The sequence below is a fragment of the Athene noctua genome, chromosome 23 (genome assembly GCF_965140245.1).
Source record: "Athene noctua chromosome 23, bAthNoc1.hap1.1, whole genome shotgun sequence".
NCBI lineage: Eukaryota > Metazoa > Chordata > Aves > Strigiformes > Strigidae > Athene > Athene noctua.
This window is the reverse complement of record NC_134059.1, coordinates 8,999,375-9,014,023: the sequence shown is the minus strand read 5'-3', so window position 1 is coordinate 9,014,023 and position 14,649 is coordinate 8,999,375. Positions and strand designations below refer to the sequence as shown.

General features: G+C 43.9%; 1 protein-coding gene across 2 annotated transcripts; it reads left to right on the top strand.

Moving 5' to 3' along the window:
- Nucleotides 1–9,279: 9,279 nt before the first annotated feature.
- On the top strand, nucleotides 9,280–14,066 carry SIKE1 (suppressor of IKBKE 1). 2 transcript variants are annotated; one of them, XM_074925710.1, is made up of 4 exons: nucleotides 9,280–9,689; nucleotides 9,986–10,128; nucleotides 12,219–12,332; nucleotides 12,696–14,066. In XM_074925710.1, the coding sequence occupies exons 1-4, from the start codon at nucleotides 9,377–9,379 to the stop codon at nucleotides 12,783–12,785; spliced, it is 660 nt and encodes a 219-aa protein (XP_074781811.1). In that variant the 5' UTR covers nucleotides 9,280–9,376; the 3' UTR covers nucleotides 12,786–14,066. The 2 variants fall into 2 exon arrangements, with proteins under 2 accessions (XP_074781811.1, XP_074781812.1); XM_074925711.1 differs by having other exon boundaries at nucleotides 12,676–14,066.
- Nucleotides 14,067–14,649: the final 583 nt, after the last annotated feature.

Genomic DNA, 14,649 nt, shown 5'->3' with positions numbered 1-14,649 from the left:
AATTTTGACAGTAATCAGTCTCCTGAACTAATAACATTCAATATAAACTGAAATGTGTGTTGATTCAAGGGGTCTGTTATCCATCTAATGCAGAAATGCAGTAACATTCGGTTATTAGTCCTAACTGAAAGACTTTCCAGTTTATCAAAGATGGAAGACATTAAAGGGAAAAAAAAAGCCGTTAATTGATAAGTTGAATCACAAACCAGTCCCTGAACAGAATGTACACATTCTGACTAGAACACATACTGCACATCTATTTATTGTTATTTATGGTGAAAGATGTTATTTTTATTGCTATAAAGTACCATATCATAAAGTAATGTATCATCAACTTATATTGTCAAATTTATTAAGAAGCAAAACATACTTGTACAAGAGGCTCCAGGGAGCTCTTTAAGAGGTGTGTATTGACAGCACTTTAACTGCTACCATAAATATTTTGACAGTTGAGTCATAGGGAAATTTCTTGTTTACAGGGAATTTTAGGAACTCAAGCTGAAGGTCTTCAACATTTATTTAACACACCTTGTGGCATGTTACAGATCATGTCGTGTAACTAGAGAGCACGTTTCAATCTCAGTGTTAACCGCTGTACTTTTTTCTTCTTCTTTTTTACTTTGTGAAATTTAAACTAAAAATTGGAAAAAAAATTAAGGGAGCACAATCAGTGGCAACTGTGTGCAATGCCAGGTGATACATCCAGTTTCACTTAAACAATTCAGTAATCACTGATTACTGTAATTAAAGAATGATTTTGCAGGGGAAGTTGTAGGATCACCTGATTGATCCTATATGCAACTTAAGATGCATTATTAAGGTTTTATCTGTTTCCTCTGGTTTTAATGTGCCAAGAAGCTCCCCAAAGCTGCTGTTTGAAGAAATCCCCGTTCTCATTAAAAGTGTTCCATCATTGTCATATAATAACCACAATAGGAATTGGCTTATTTCACGAATGGACGGTACTGTAATTATCTTGAAATCTTCCTTTGGAATTTTTAGCCCATGAATAATTATTTCAAAGGTACCATTTTTATCCACTGTAAAATAAGAGGTTAGAGGTTGTTTGAAATTTACAGTTTTCCAGGTACTCTGGGGAAGGGAGACAAATAATTTAATTTAAGTCATTTTACTTCACTCTCTATGTCAAATGAAGTACTGTTGAAACGAATTCTTGGCAGTAGGATACCAAATTTGAAAGTGCATGTTTTCTATTTTCATTTAGTCAGCCCTTTAAAAAGAAATTAAAAGGAAGAAGAAGAAAAAAGCCCAATGCCTGAAATATTTTCACATGGCAAATTGATTTATGGCTGGAGCAACAATTTATAATCCCAGAGCATTCAGAGAAGTAAATGAAATACTTACAGTAGTTCCAGGGAGTTTCTTGCTTCCAGAGCTGAGTCCGCTGGGCTGCCGCACTGATCCTAGCTCTGAGTCCAGCTGGAGCAAACTGGGCCTTTTCCCTATTTATCAGTTTCTGTGCATACACCAGGCTCCAGACACTCCGCAGAGCAATGCTACGGCTCTGAGACACAAACTTCCCACACAGCTTTTTCTGGGGTCGAAGCAAGGGCAGCTGCAAGTCCACATAAATCAAATAATAACTGGGTCATCAGGGACAGAGGCCATGGGGACCCTCACGTCACTGTTTCCCAGAGTTCTCCCTGTCCGATTACTAAATATTGGGCTTTCTTGGTAGAATTTAAAAATTCTCCCATTTTGGTTGCTTAACATTGACGTGTCTGAGTGTTAATGGATCATGTTCATTTCCTGGGCAGAGAAAAGATCACAATAGTATTATTTGGAGATATTTACATGACACAATAATTGTCTTTGGAGACACTTGGTCCGGCCAGTATCTCCAAACACAAACCACTTACCTTGTTGTCCCCGTTCTAACTCTGCCGTGGACGTGTTGACGTAGCACACACAGGGCTCATGCGTGTCCCCATAACGGACAATGATTGTTAGCAATTTTTGTTGCAAAATTTTATTCTTAAAACCCCAAGTATTACAATTATTAATAATCTCTAAGAAATTAATCATTACAATTTGAGGTTTTAATAATTTCCTAGATACAGGATATGATTGTTTGGATAGGGCATTTTTTCCTGTTAGGTATCGTGTCATTACACTTGCTCCCTAAGATGATGCACAGCAGGTTGCAAACATGTCACTCCAGGAGGAGGTCATTTTTCTTCAGTGCAAGAGCAATTCTCGATCTACCTCAGGAAAAGCTGGTTTTGTTGCATACTTCATGGAATTAGATGGCAAAGGGAAAAACTTATTTCCTGTTGGTTAGCTTACTGCAAAGTCACTTAAAATAGTCTTTAGGGACAACAGGTTTTCACAGATCTGCAGCACAATACACAGCAAACTGACATTGCCCTTCAAAGGAGAGTTCTATTTGTATTCCGTAGGCTCCAGAGAAGAGCATGGTAGTTATTTCCATGTAGTCTGGCAGCATTTAGGAATCTGTTAGTCTTTGAAGGTGGAATGGTTGAGTGTGGCTTTCAAGAACAAGAAAGGCTGACTCACAGATGTTACCTGAGCATCTTATGGGGCCTTCAAATGCTCTGCAGCGATAATGCGTGGTGACAGAGGGCTGGAATGCACAGATTATGCAGAAGAAACAAATATAATGAACTTGTAAGTTTAATTATAATCAGTATTTGTCTTTCTGGTAAAAGCAGCCTTATACAGCAACTTGATGTCAAAAAACCTTCAGTGGTAAAAAGAATTTACAATTGTTAGAACTAAGAATTTTTTCATAGCAGTAACTCTTTCACCTATACCATTGGCTTTTTCATCCAGCTTTTCAGCCTTTCTCATGAAAGTTGGAAAAACAAGCAGAGGTTTGTGAAATATTGCCTTTAGGTTTTAAATACTACTCAGGTTTTTTTAGTGGGTTTTCTCAAAGAAGATACCTTACTGGTAAGCTGTTCATATGTACCTGGGGGACATGGCTATTTAAAGCCTGTTGACTTCAGGAAAATTAAGTCTGAAGCCCAGGGTTTTTAGAAGGTACCTAATCCCCATTCTGATCAGTGTTATAAAACCTAGAGGGTTCAAAGTAAATTCCATTTCTAAAATAAGTACATAAGAAACTAAAACTTAGTTGTAGTAGAAATTGACTGCAGTGCCACATTAAGTATGAGCCCGTGGTCATTTACTCCAACCCACTGGCTATCTTCATAGCTGTGGTGATAAAAGTGTTTTGCATAGTCATGCAGTGTTTCAGACCAGGTGGCTGGTCCATGTTAAATATATATATTTACATTATGTTAACAGATCACTGCTATTCAAAGCTTAATGTGACAATGAAAATGGGAGACCTGACAGCCCACTTAAGTCACATAAAGAACTGCTGCAAATAAGAGGAAAATAAACTGTTTTCCAAGCGTGTAAAGAGTCAAGGAATAAAAATCTTATTTAGGAATAAGAAAGATTTAAATTAGATATAGAGAAAGCAATTACGGTGCTAAAAGTAGCGCTGGAATAAGTTGCCTGTACAGTCTTCATCACTGTATGTTTTGAAGATTGGTTTGAGCACCCTCATAGAACTTATAAATTGTTCTCTGAGTTATTTTGATTTGTAAAGGAGGAGAAAGGACTTCTGAGATTCTTCCAGGTCTGTTTTCTGTTATTTTTCCTGACATATGTCACTTTTGTAAAACACTAATAAAGCCTCTGACCAGTAACAAGGTGAGTGCCATTCTAATGGGCAAAGGAAATCATCATGTATTTCAAGCATGCTTTACTAGAGGTGAGGAAACAAAATGTTACTCATAGATACAGCCTGAAAATATGAGCTGAACAAGTTTGTGTCTTAAGCCAATTTCTAGAAGTGCCACTGAAGTGGAGAATAAGGGACATGCGTGTTTTCCACAGAAAATGATCAGATCTAATGACATCAGTGTGACCTGAACACCTGCTTTTGCAGCCTCGCTTCCATCATTAGTGTAAACTGTGAGCTTGTGTGCAATCTAATCTATGTAGAATGTCTGCCTTTATGCAGTTAGGTCTAAGAATTCGATGAGTGCTGAAACTGCAGATCAAGAAGGAGCTTCCCTAGACAGATACCTGTTGAGAGAATTAATTTGCAAGCTAAGCAGAATTCTTTGTTCGTCTGAACTAGAGCTCCTAGATCTCTGTAGTTTGTTCGGTATCCAAATAGTTAAAGGAAATCATATCTACTCCAGCTGGATCTTCTCTACATAACTGACCCGTTTGGCTTGATCTGGTATTGGATTGTTTACGTAACTTCAGTAATTAACCACTATCAGCCTCATTAATGAAACATAAACCACCTCTTCTGCTCATTTATAAAGCATTTGTCAAACAAAACTTAAACAAAGGGCAGAATCTCAGCAAAGTAACAGTCCTTCAAAAGCTACTGAGACTCTGACTACAAGTCATTATGGTCACTTTGTTGTTGTTTTTCAGTAAAAATGAAACAGAAGTGATGGCATTGTCTATTGCTTTTGGCTTGCTCTTCACAAAAACATCTGAGATCTGTCACATGAGGGCAATGATGCCTGGACAACTATTTTGGCTATTTCAGTACAAAATACTGATGTTCCAGCTCATTACTGTAAATCATTAAACGATGAAAGCAAGAGTCAAATACTAAACAATTGGGAGCCTTTGGAAAACTAATTGCTAATTACAGTAATCATTGTTATATGTGAGTTAAAGGTTGTATTGAAATATAGATTATTTCGTTATAGGATTAAGTCTTTCCTGTTAGTAAACTGTTCTGAACAATATTAAAGAAAGTTGAGTATTAACAACACAGTTTATGTATTAAAATGATCTAACTTTACCTATTTTTGTTTCAGGGAAATGCAGTGTTTTAGAGGCATGAAATACATGGGCAGACAAATACATGCCCAATGCTTTGTGTTCGGAGAGCTACTTGGATTTAAAATTTGTTAAGGAACTCATGAAAAAACTGCAAGCTTTTGATTATTTATTAATCTTCAAAAAGACGCAGTGGTTCTGGCACTGTTAGGATTTTCTGCATGGCGTGGATGAGCCTAAACCCTGGGTGAGAAACGGCACAAGACCTCACAGGTGAAATTTGGTTAGTTCCACTGTGCATTTGCTTACAGGCTTTTCACAGATCTGGAAGAGCTTAAACACTCATGCTGAATTTTAATGCAAGAGCCAAACTGCTTTAAACTTATTTGAAAATCTCAAGGCAGCCTACAAAATGTTCCTGTTTCTTCTGTGCATTCTCTTAAGCTTGGCCCGCAGGGTAGTCTCGCTGCCTCAAGGCAGAGTAAGTGCTGATGAGCCCATCCATTCAACACTGACAATATGTACGGGTGTCCTTTACAGCTCCACCTTTCCACGCTCTGTGCCAAATCTATGTGTTTCCCCTTGGCAGGAAGACCAAGATTTGTCAATAAGATGCTCCAGTGCACCAGTATTCAGCAAAGCACAATGTGGAAGAAAGCACAGATATCAACTGGAGCTTGATTAAAATCTCCTGCAATGATCTCAGAACTGATCGTTCATAGAGAATACTTGTAACTTTAAGCACTGAGATTCTTAAATAACTCCACTTCTCTGTAGGTACACCAGAGAGAAGCCAAGTCCTGGGCATGATTTCCATAAAGCAGAATATCTTGACACTCTGTTTTAAGCATTACAAAATAATTATTGAGGAATCCCTTGGTCAGCATTTTATGAGCAGTGGAGCCTTCCTGCTGAGAGACTGAAATAGCTGGATATATCCATTCATCAGTGATAATGTTTTCCCTTTTTTCAGCCTGGATTCCATCTTAAGGACATTTGGTTTAATACTGAAAAGAATATTAGGCTCATAAATGTGAGTGCTGTGGTGCAGTGGGTGACTCTTCAAGATTTATCAAAGCAGGATAATTAAGATGAACAATAAGGCTGAGTTTCTTGGTTCTTGGTTTCTTTGTCACAGAACAACTCTGTTTTGTGCAACAGTAATTCACCTTGAAGTATAGGCTGGGGAGTGCAAGAAGAGGATTTACTTGGCCTCCTGGTCTGTGAGTCTCTGTGCTACAGATTTTGTTGAGGGCAATACCAGTGAAACTCCGACAGTAGCTGATGCTTGTGTTAACACCATGACTTAATTTTAAAAGTAAGCAGTCAAAAGGTGCTGGGGTGTGTCGTGAGAGAGGGGTCCGTTTTGCTTTTTAAACAGGCTGTAGCTGCTGAAATATTTGGCTGTTAGACACCACGTTTTTCAAGGAAGGACGTGCAGTGGAAATGAGAAATGTCACATTCAGATTTTGAAAAGCGTGTCTGCTGTGTTAGTATGTGAGACTTGTGCTCTCAGAGACTTAGCCAAAATTTTTCAAACCGTGCTGACCGCACTTACGATTAGCATGGTTTTACCCAAAACCCAAGAATTAGCCTAGAAATTTGCCCTTTTATCTACTTTTATCTATTTCCAGCACTTAGATGCCACTCAGTCTGTCACAGATGTTGCCGTTTTCTACGGGTCAGTGCCTCTGCATTAATATCCATCACTTACTCCACTGCCAGTTTCTGGTTGAGTTAGGGGCATCACCTGGTGCCCAGTGTTTTGACATCCTCAGTACCGATGCCTGAACACAGCTCAGCTTTACAGATGCTATGTTGTGCTCAGGATTCTGTGCTGTGTTACCAATCTCTTTGATTATTTTTTCTGTGTTTTTAGACTGTCTAGATTTCTCTGCTCTTTGATTTTCCTACTGTGAGCAAGAACCTCCTCAGCTGTACTCAGAAATGCTATGTATTTATTTCATCACAGAAATACTATTTATGATTTGTCAAAGATGGCCTAGAAATGGTTTTGGTTCTGTAGCAGTTTTGCTCTTTTGGAGTGCCTCAGTATGCTTCTATCTAGCGTATACTTTTCCTGCTAGAACAAATCCATGTTCTGTTTGACAAAATACAGCCATGTGGTTAAGAGTTATTAAAAGCATTAAAGCATTAACCTCTTGTAACCTCATTTTTCACTTTGTACACATACATAAGTGTTTAATCGAATTGAAGTTAAACACTAAGAAGTTTGAGAGGCCAAATTTATACATTCTCTTTAGTTTATACTGAATTGATGTGATAAGCCAAAGGAATTATAAGACACCACTACTCAGAAAATGCTCATCCGTTGATTTGTTTAAGCTCTCTTGCTACATACTAGATGTTTTGGTGACAAGCATTCCCAGCATTTAAATCAAGGAGCTTTGTCCTACTGGGATCCGATCTGTGTCCTGGCGCCACACTAGCTTATTCTACTGTCCTTTGGAAGTTGAACAAATGATCCTGTGTCAAAAGATCTGCTGAAGAGGGGGTGAGCCGCATCCTTGAGTGAGAACACAAGACTGAGCGCCGTGTGGCGGTAGTACCATAGACTCCCATCTTCTCATTCTGCAGTTTTATGTCAAGCAGGCAGAATGCCAGAGGGACTGCACCGATCCTGAAATGAGGGTCTGATGTAGCAGTGCTGGCCCTCGCCTCCCTTGCTTGTCTCTCCTTGGCATGAAAGGCCAGGATGTCATCTCTGAAGCTGGGGAAGGGTGAGTATTAAATCGTAAGTATAAACGCAAGGAACAGATCAGGCCAGAGATTCACATGTACAATCCAGGTGCAGCTTCCACTGAGGTGTAATGTCCCTGCACAAACTGCACAGCTTGTTCCTTGAGCTGGCTTCCCAGTAGATGTGAATTGGAATTCCCAGTGCTGCAGTTCTCACCGAGTGCCTCACTGCTGCAAAGCTGAATTAAGCAAAACCTTAGAGATTGCACGTTTGATGTGACAGAACTTCCTGATGTTGAATAAGGTGAAAAGCAGAAAGATACAGAAGTGGACACACATATTATTCCATCTGGCTATACCAGGCTACTCCTGTGTGGCTGCTCAAAGGCTCTGCAGAAATTCGTGGACTGGCAGAGGCTGTTAAAGGCAGCCACAGAGTCGGGAGTGTAAGAGAGGAACCAGCAGTTGGTGCTGAACTGCACGGGTGGGGTCATCCGAGGGTGGGACAGTGGGAACAGACAGCGGGACAGGGGAAACAAAACTGACTACAACTTGGGGATGTCTCTCTCATCTGTCTTGGACACGGCAACCTTTTGCCAGCTTGTTCCATAACTAGAACAGTAAACGCGGTATTTATCAGTTTCCCAAATGTTCATGAATCACCCATTATGAAAAAGGGGTTCTGATAACGAGTTGCCTTAACTTTTTAGTATTCCCTATTAAGAAGAAAATCAAGGAGGGACCAGGAAGTAAAGCGCGCTGTAAGGCACGGCCTAGACCTTCAGCTGCACGTTACTATAAAGCAGCATTACATTTCCCAGATTTGCCAACTATCTCTCATACTTTACTACTGAATCTGATCCTGATTAAATACCCCAAATGCAGCTGCTTACTCCATTCCCCTCTGGACTGTATGAATGTTTTGAAATCGTTGCTCATATAAAATTATCTTATTCAGCACTTCTGCGCTAGGCTTGATTATCCCGGAGATCATAAAGAAACTTTTATCTGATACAAAGCATCCTCGATTTTTCTTACGGGTCTGTCTGAACGGGGATTTAAACTTGAAACTTGACTCAAGTCAAAGGGACTCCTGGGAAAACGTTACTGTTGAAAACATTATTAATAAAGTTGGTAATATTAAATAAAAAAGCTGTGGGGCACAAAGTTAAGGAAAGCAACAAGGACATGACAGATCACCAACAGTAGCTCTAGTGAGCAAATAAATATCAAAGCAGCAAGTCAGCATTGCGAAGCTTGTTATTTTAACTTGAGTAGAGGATGTTTACCGTTAAGGGGACAAACAAGAGCATTAGATAAGATGACAGCTCGACAGATCTCAGCCCGGGATTGATCGCGGGAGCATTTAACGAGATAACCGGAGCCCCCCGGGTCAAGGATTCGCGGCCTTCCGCAAACAGCCGCGGCGGCGCGGAGCAGCGACCGCCCGCCCGCTCGCAGCGGCGGCTTGGCCCGGCGGCTCCGCCCAGCGCCGCGGTGGCGACTCGCGGCGGGCGAGCACGGCCCGGCCCGGGCGGACGCGGCGCCGAGCGCCGGTGGGTGACGGGGCGCCGAGAGGGCGGGGCCGGTATGGCGCTGCTTCCCGAGGGAGGCGGGGGGTGGCCGGCGCGGTGACCGTGTGACCCGGGCGGTCCCGGGGCCGCCGCGGCCTTCGCCCCGTCCCTCGGGGCCGGCGGCGCCCTCAGGCGGCCGGGGGCGGCCGCGCGCCCCAAGAGCGCCGGAAGCGGCGGGCGCGCGCGCGCGGGCGGCGTCCCGGGGCCGCGGGTTCGCGTCCGCCCGCGGTCGGTGGCGGCCGGGGGGGCGCAGCCCGGCGGAGCGGAGCGGCGCCGCCGCCGGGCATGGGGCGGCCGCCATGGCCTGCACCATCGAGAAGATCCTCACGGACGCGAGGACGCTGCTGGAGCGGCTGAAGGAGCACGACACCGCCGCCGAGTCGCTCATCGACCAGTCCGCCGTGCTGCACCGCCGCGTGGCCGCCATGAGGGAAGCGGGCGCGGCGGGGGCCGAGAAGGCGGGAGCGGGCGGCGGCGCGGCCGGGCCGGCAGCCGTGTCCCCGCAGGGCCGGCGCCCCGCGGCGGAGCGGGCCGACCCGCCCCGGCTGCGGCCGCACGTGCTGCTGTCCCAGGAGAACTCGCAGATCCGCGACCTGCGGCAGGAGAACCGGGGTGAGCGGCGGCGGCGGGCGGGGGGACTGGCGGGGCCCGGGGGAGGCTGCGAGCCCCGTGGCCCGGGCAGGGCGGCGGCCGCCGGGGGGAGCGGGGAGCGCGGCTGCGCTGCTCGGCCGGAGCCGCCGGGCGCCGCGGCGGGGAAGGGGCGGCCGGCCGAGGCGCCCGGGCAGCCGGGGGCAGCGGAGCGGTGGCAGGAACCGAGCGAGCAGCGGGCGCCGAGCCCCTCCGGCACCTGCTGCCCCGCTGCGGGAAGCGGCGCGCGGTTGGCGGCGACGCCACGCTGTGTTTTGCAGAGCTGTGGATCTCGCTGGAGGAGCACCAGGATGCGTTAGAGCTTATCATGAGCAAATACAGAACGCAGATGTTACAGCTCCTGCAGGGGAGGAAAGGCGAAGATGCAGAACCAGTCTCGAGTGTTCATGAGGCGAATTCCGTGGTAAGTTGGGACGGGAACAGAAGAGGGCTCAGGACCCCCATTCCCTGTCTCTCGCTTGCTTTCGTACAACCGTTGTTGCCACTCGTGGAATGTGTGTCCTCCAAAATACATTTTGTGAAACTCTCGTCTCTCTTTGCTCGTATTTTTTTCTCTACTCCTTTTAGAGCACACAGATTGTAACGGTTGTCACAGAGGACACTGAAAAGCATAACCCTTTCTTGGCCCAGGTGAAGGCTCGTTCTTCATGCACTGGGCAGTGAATTCCCCGCTTAATGCGCACAATCAGAGACATCAGAGTTCTTACTGTTCCTGTTCAGTAATTGCAGCACCGGGAGAAGAACCTCCTAAACCTCTTTAATTCTTAAGAAAGCGTCACTCCCAAATATTTTCAAATCCAGATACTCTGTGCAGTGACCTAAAGTGTCCCTTCGTCCATGCTGGGTGCAGTGACTTCAGAACCCCAAGGTGTGGCTACTGATAACTGCCTGGTTTACGTTCAGGTGTCTGATAACAATGTAATAGCATTAAATCTCCATTCAGGGCTTTCGTATTAAGTTAGGCATTTGTTAAAACGTATTTTTACATGATTAGAGAACAGCAAGCTTGTTCAGCCTCTCTTACCTTGTGGGTTTTTTTAATGGGAGTTGGAGTCAGCCGAGCTCTGCACATACATCTTTGCACTGGTATGTGACAACTCGTTAGTTCTCTGTTTTGTTTGCTTAGGTCCTCTGAAACTTAAGTAGCGGGGCAGTGTCTTGCTTCCAGTGCTTGCTTGGGTGCATGAGTTGCTCTGTTTATCAAGACAACATTTGAACAAAACGAACACGACGTTTCCAATGTTGTTCTCTGGCACCGCTTTTGCTCTGTTTTGGTGGTGTGGAAATGCAAAGCTGAAAAGGCTCTGGAGGAACTTCTGATGGAATACAGCTGGACTGTCTCGATATCTAAGCAAAATTTTCCGTACTTCAGATGAAGTCCATGAGGTTTTTTTCCTACCCACCACTTGGAGAATAGTAACAACCCTTTAATATCTTTTAAGGAGCTATATTATTATTATAACCATCTTTCTGTTTAGAAAAAAACCTCATTCTTTCTTCCCAGATTACCTAAGTCTTTCTTGTTCCTCCAGGTCTTCTGGATGCTCTAATTTGTTTACACATTTTCTGAATAATGGCATTCAAAACTGAATTCTCTGCTCTGGTGATACATTTGTCTTCCAGAGGCAGTGGAGTAACTACTGACACTTGGAGAAAAGAAACTCCACCCTATAACAGTATCTGATATTCCTCGAAGTGCTTTGTGATAACCTTTTATTTTTATGTTACATTAAAATGCTTCAGAAGCTTCCAGATTCTTACCTTGCTAATTCTTGGCAATTACAGACATTTTTGTGTTTGCAGATTCGAGTTTCTTTCTAAATACTGTATTTTGAAATGAAATGCTCTTCAAACAGGAACTGTCAGTACATTACATGGTGGCATTTTTCAGTATTTGTTCTACATGTATTTCTGACTTCAACAAAATGCATCTTCCAAAGGATCAGAGCTGTATCTAGACAGATTCTGTAAAAACTGCCTCAGGAGGCTCTGGTCTTCTTTTAGTTTCCTTGCTTGCCTCCCTTCTGAGGTGAGGCAGTTTACCTCGCACTGTTACCTAGTCTTGAAGTCTCATTTGCTTTTATATTTGCCATTCTTATAAATTCAGAGCCAGACTTTTCTGGTAAAGCAATCTAAAATTTGCTGCATACTAATCATATCCGCACAAACCCAAATCTGTTGTCTCAGTCCTTGTCACACTTGAAATTATTTCTGTATTGGTAAGTAAGAGTGTCTTGTCTTGCTGACTGATGTAAATCTATTCACTGTTGTCAGTGTTGACTTGTGGTAATGGACAGTAAGGTACATTTTTGCCATCTTTAAATTTTACAGCAGTTAGAAAGGATTGAAAGTGCTTGGGAGGAAAGGATTAAAATTCAAAACAGGAAAATAATCAAAAATCAAGAAAATGAAAAGAAAATTGATTTAGAAGGGATACATTATTACTGCTGCTTTTGCCTGAACATATTGAATATATTATTTTATGTCTTTCAGGAAATTGAAAGTCAAATAGACAGAATATGTGAGATGGGAGAGGTGATGAGAAAAGCTATTCAAGTCGATGATGATCAGTTCTTTAAAGTTCAGGAGAAACTAGCTCAGTTGGAGGTAAGAACAGATAAAATTGCTAAGGCTAGATCAAGCTTTGGGAGTCTCTAGAACTACTCTGGACTTTTCTATATTTGTGCGCGTCAAGGATTTATAATGATCAAAAATTCGGGGGGGCGGGGTCAGGAAATGCAGAACATTATCTGTTTATTTTTGAGTTCTTGATGTTTGTATTATATATATGAAGCCAGAAGCAAAAGATGAGCTTTAAACTATGTGGTTCTCTTGCTAGCACTGTATCAATGCCTGTGTTACGAAATTAATGTTTTGTTTCTCTGTGGAGGAGTGGGGCTATTTAGAGATTATCATCCTTTAATTGTGAATTAGCTCATTTCTATTTCAGCAAAAATATTGATTTTGCAGCTTGAAAACAAAGAGCTGCGTGAACTATTGTCAATCAGCAAAGAATCTTTTGAGGTGGGGAGAGAAGATCTGCCTGACTGTGAAGCTTAGGTCACAAAATAACCTTATCTCCAAATCTTGACTTCAGAGACTGTTATGAAACTACCCTACAAGGATGGGGTTTGATTTGTTCTTTCAGGTGTTTCCTTGTATGTTTGTTTTATCTTTAAAAACGTGTGGGTGGTTTTCTCTGCATTTTTCTGAAATTTCATACTGTCGATGGCACACGCTTGCATTGCTGCTCCGTCTTAGCAAGTGCAGCACACAGATGCTTAACAATGAAGTATTTGATGTGTATTCCCTTGTGATAGTTTATTTCCTCTCCTGTTTGTTATTTCTTAGGATATTTAGTTAATAATTCCAGCTGTGCAGATGGCACTTAAATCCACATTGTCAGTAGCTAGAGAACATAATCCGAGTTGCAATTATTTTATTTGGTAGAAGGGATAAGAGCTTATTCAAAAACTACATTGAGAATGGTAGGTACACGTTCCGCTCTGCGGCGCAGGCGGAGGTTTAGCTCCCAAGAGCTGCCCCGGGGGTGTGGCTGGGTTAACATCTGCCCGGGGCAGAGAGGCAGCAGGGCTGCCGGCGGTAACTCCTGTAAGGAGCACGCTTCACCTTGGTTCGGGGGTGACCGTTGGAGTGCGTGACCCTTCCTGTCACCTCTGCAGTTTTGAAGGACGGGTGTATCTGACTAATTTTTTTTTTATGGGTAGACCTGTTCCAGCTTTACCAGTGCTCCGAGGTATGTGGATGCTGGCGAGCTCTGATCTGAGGGCAGTGCACAGAACACAGAACTTTCAGATCAAAGCTCTTTGGCCTCCCACCACTTTGGACTTCAGGAAGAGTGAGCTGAGGTCTGCCTCAAAACTAAACCGAACCCAACCATGTAGACAGGTTTTTAATGTTACGTCGCAGGTAAGTCTAGTGACAGATGTTACGGGGTTATTGCAGAATCCTATATTGAGTGAAATTAGAGTTGCAGTGTTGTAGGAATCTATCAATACTGTGGTATTTTTAATGACAATTTTCTATAAATATTTCTGTCTTTCCACGTGGAGAATTAAAGACTAACCCTCCAAGAACAGTAAACATCTCATTTCCAGTATTAAATTTCTATGCCACTTTTTCCATAGTGAGAGTTTTGATAGATGCAGAAGGTGATTTATGTCCCTGTGCTTATTAAGAGACATTTTCTTGCAACCATTTGGAATATCCAGGAAGATTGTTTGGCAGATATAAAGGATTTCTGTACAGGAGTATTCTTGTATACGATCCTTTTCTATTAGAAATTGTTTAAGAGGGAATAAAAAACCCCAGTGGGCAGTATTTTCCTCAAGTGTATTCTGGTTTGTGAATCCTGTGGATCGTTCCACCTGCTCTGCATGTACCTGAGCCTTTTGCAACCCCTCTAATTTTTACCCGAACGAAATACTACAATGACCAAAAATGTTGCATTTTATCTCTTTTAAGTGAACATCATCTGAAGTGCCTGTGAGGATGCATTTTTACATCCCATTATCCTGGTGTAGGTTAACGTTCCCCTGACTGGCTAGTCGCTGTGCAGCCGGCAAGAACGGGAACTAAGCTGCGGTTGCTTTGACCGACGAGTTTATTATTGATTAGTACGGGGCCACAGTCAGCAGCAGGAGTTGACACCCGATGGTCTTCTGGATCCGTCCAGGCCGGTCGGCACGGGCCTCCTGCGGCGGCGGGCCTCGAAGAGCGCTGGCGGGGCCGGGCCTGTCCCTGGGCTCGACCCGGGGCCTCCGCTCGGGGCTGGGGCCGGGCCGGGGGCGCGCGCGCGGCCCCGCCCGGAGGCTCCTCCCGGGCCGCGGCGGGGGCGGGGGCGGGGCCGAGCGGCCGCCGTGCGCGCGCCGCCGGGAGGGGCCGCGCCCCGCGCGCATGCGCA

Coding starts and splice junctions, on each gene's coding strand:
- SIKE1 (XM_074925710.1), top strand. CDS start 9,377: ATGGCCTGCACCATCGAGAAGATCCTCACGGACGCGAGGACGCTGCTG. Junction 10,129..12,218: donor TTCATGAGGCGAATTCCGTG/GTAAGTTGGGAC, acceptor TATGTCTTTCAG/GAAATTGAAAGTCAAATAGA. Junction 12,333..12,695: donor AGAAACTAGCTCAGTTGGAG/GTAAGAACAGAT, acceptor TTGATTTTGCAG/CTTGAAAACAAAGAGCTGCG.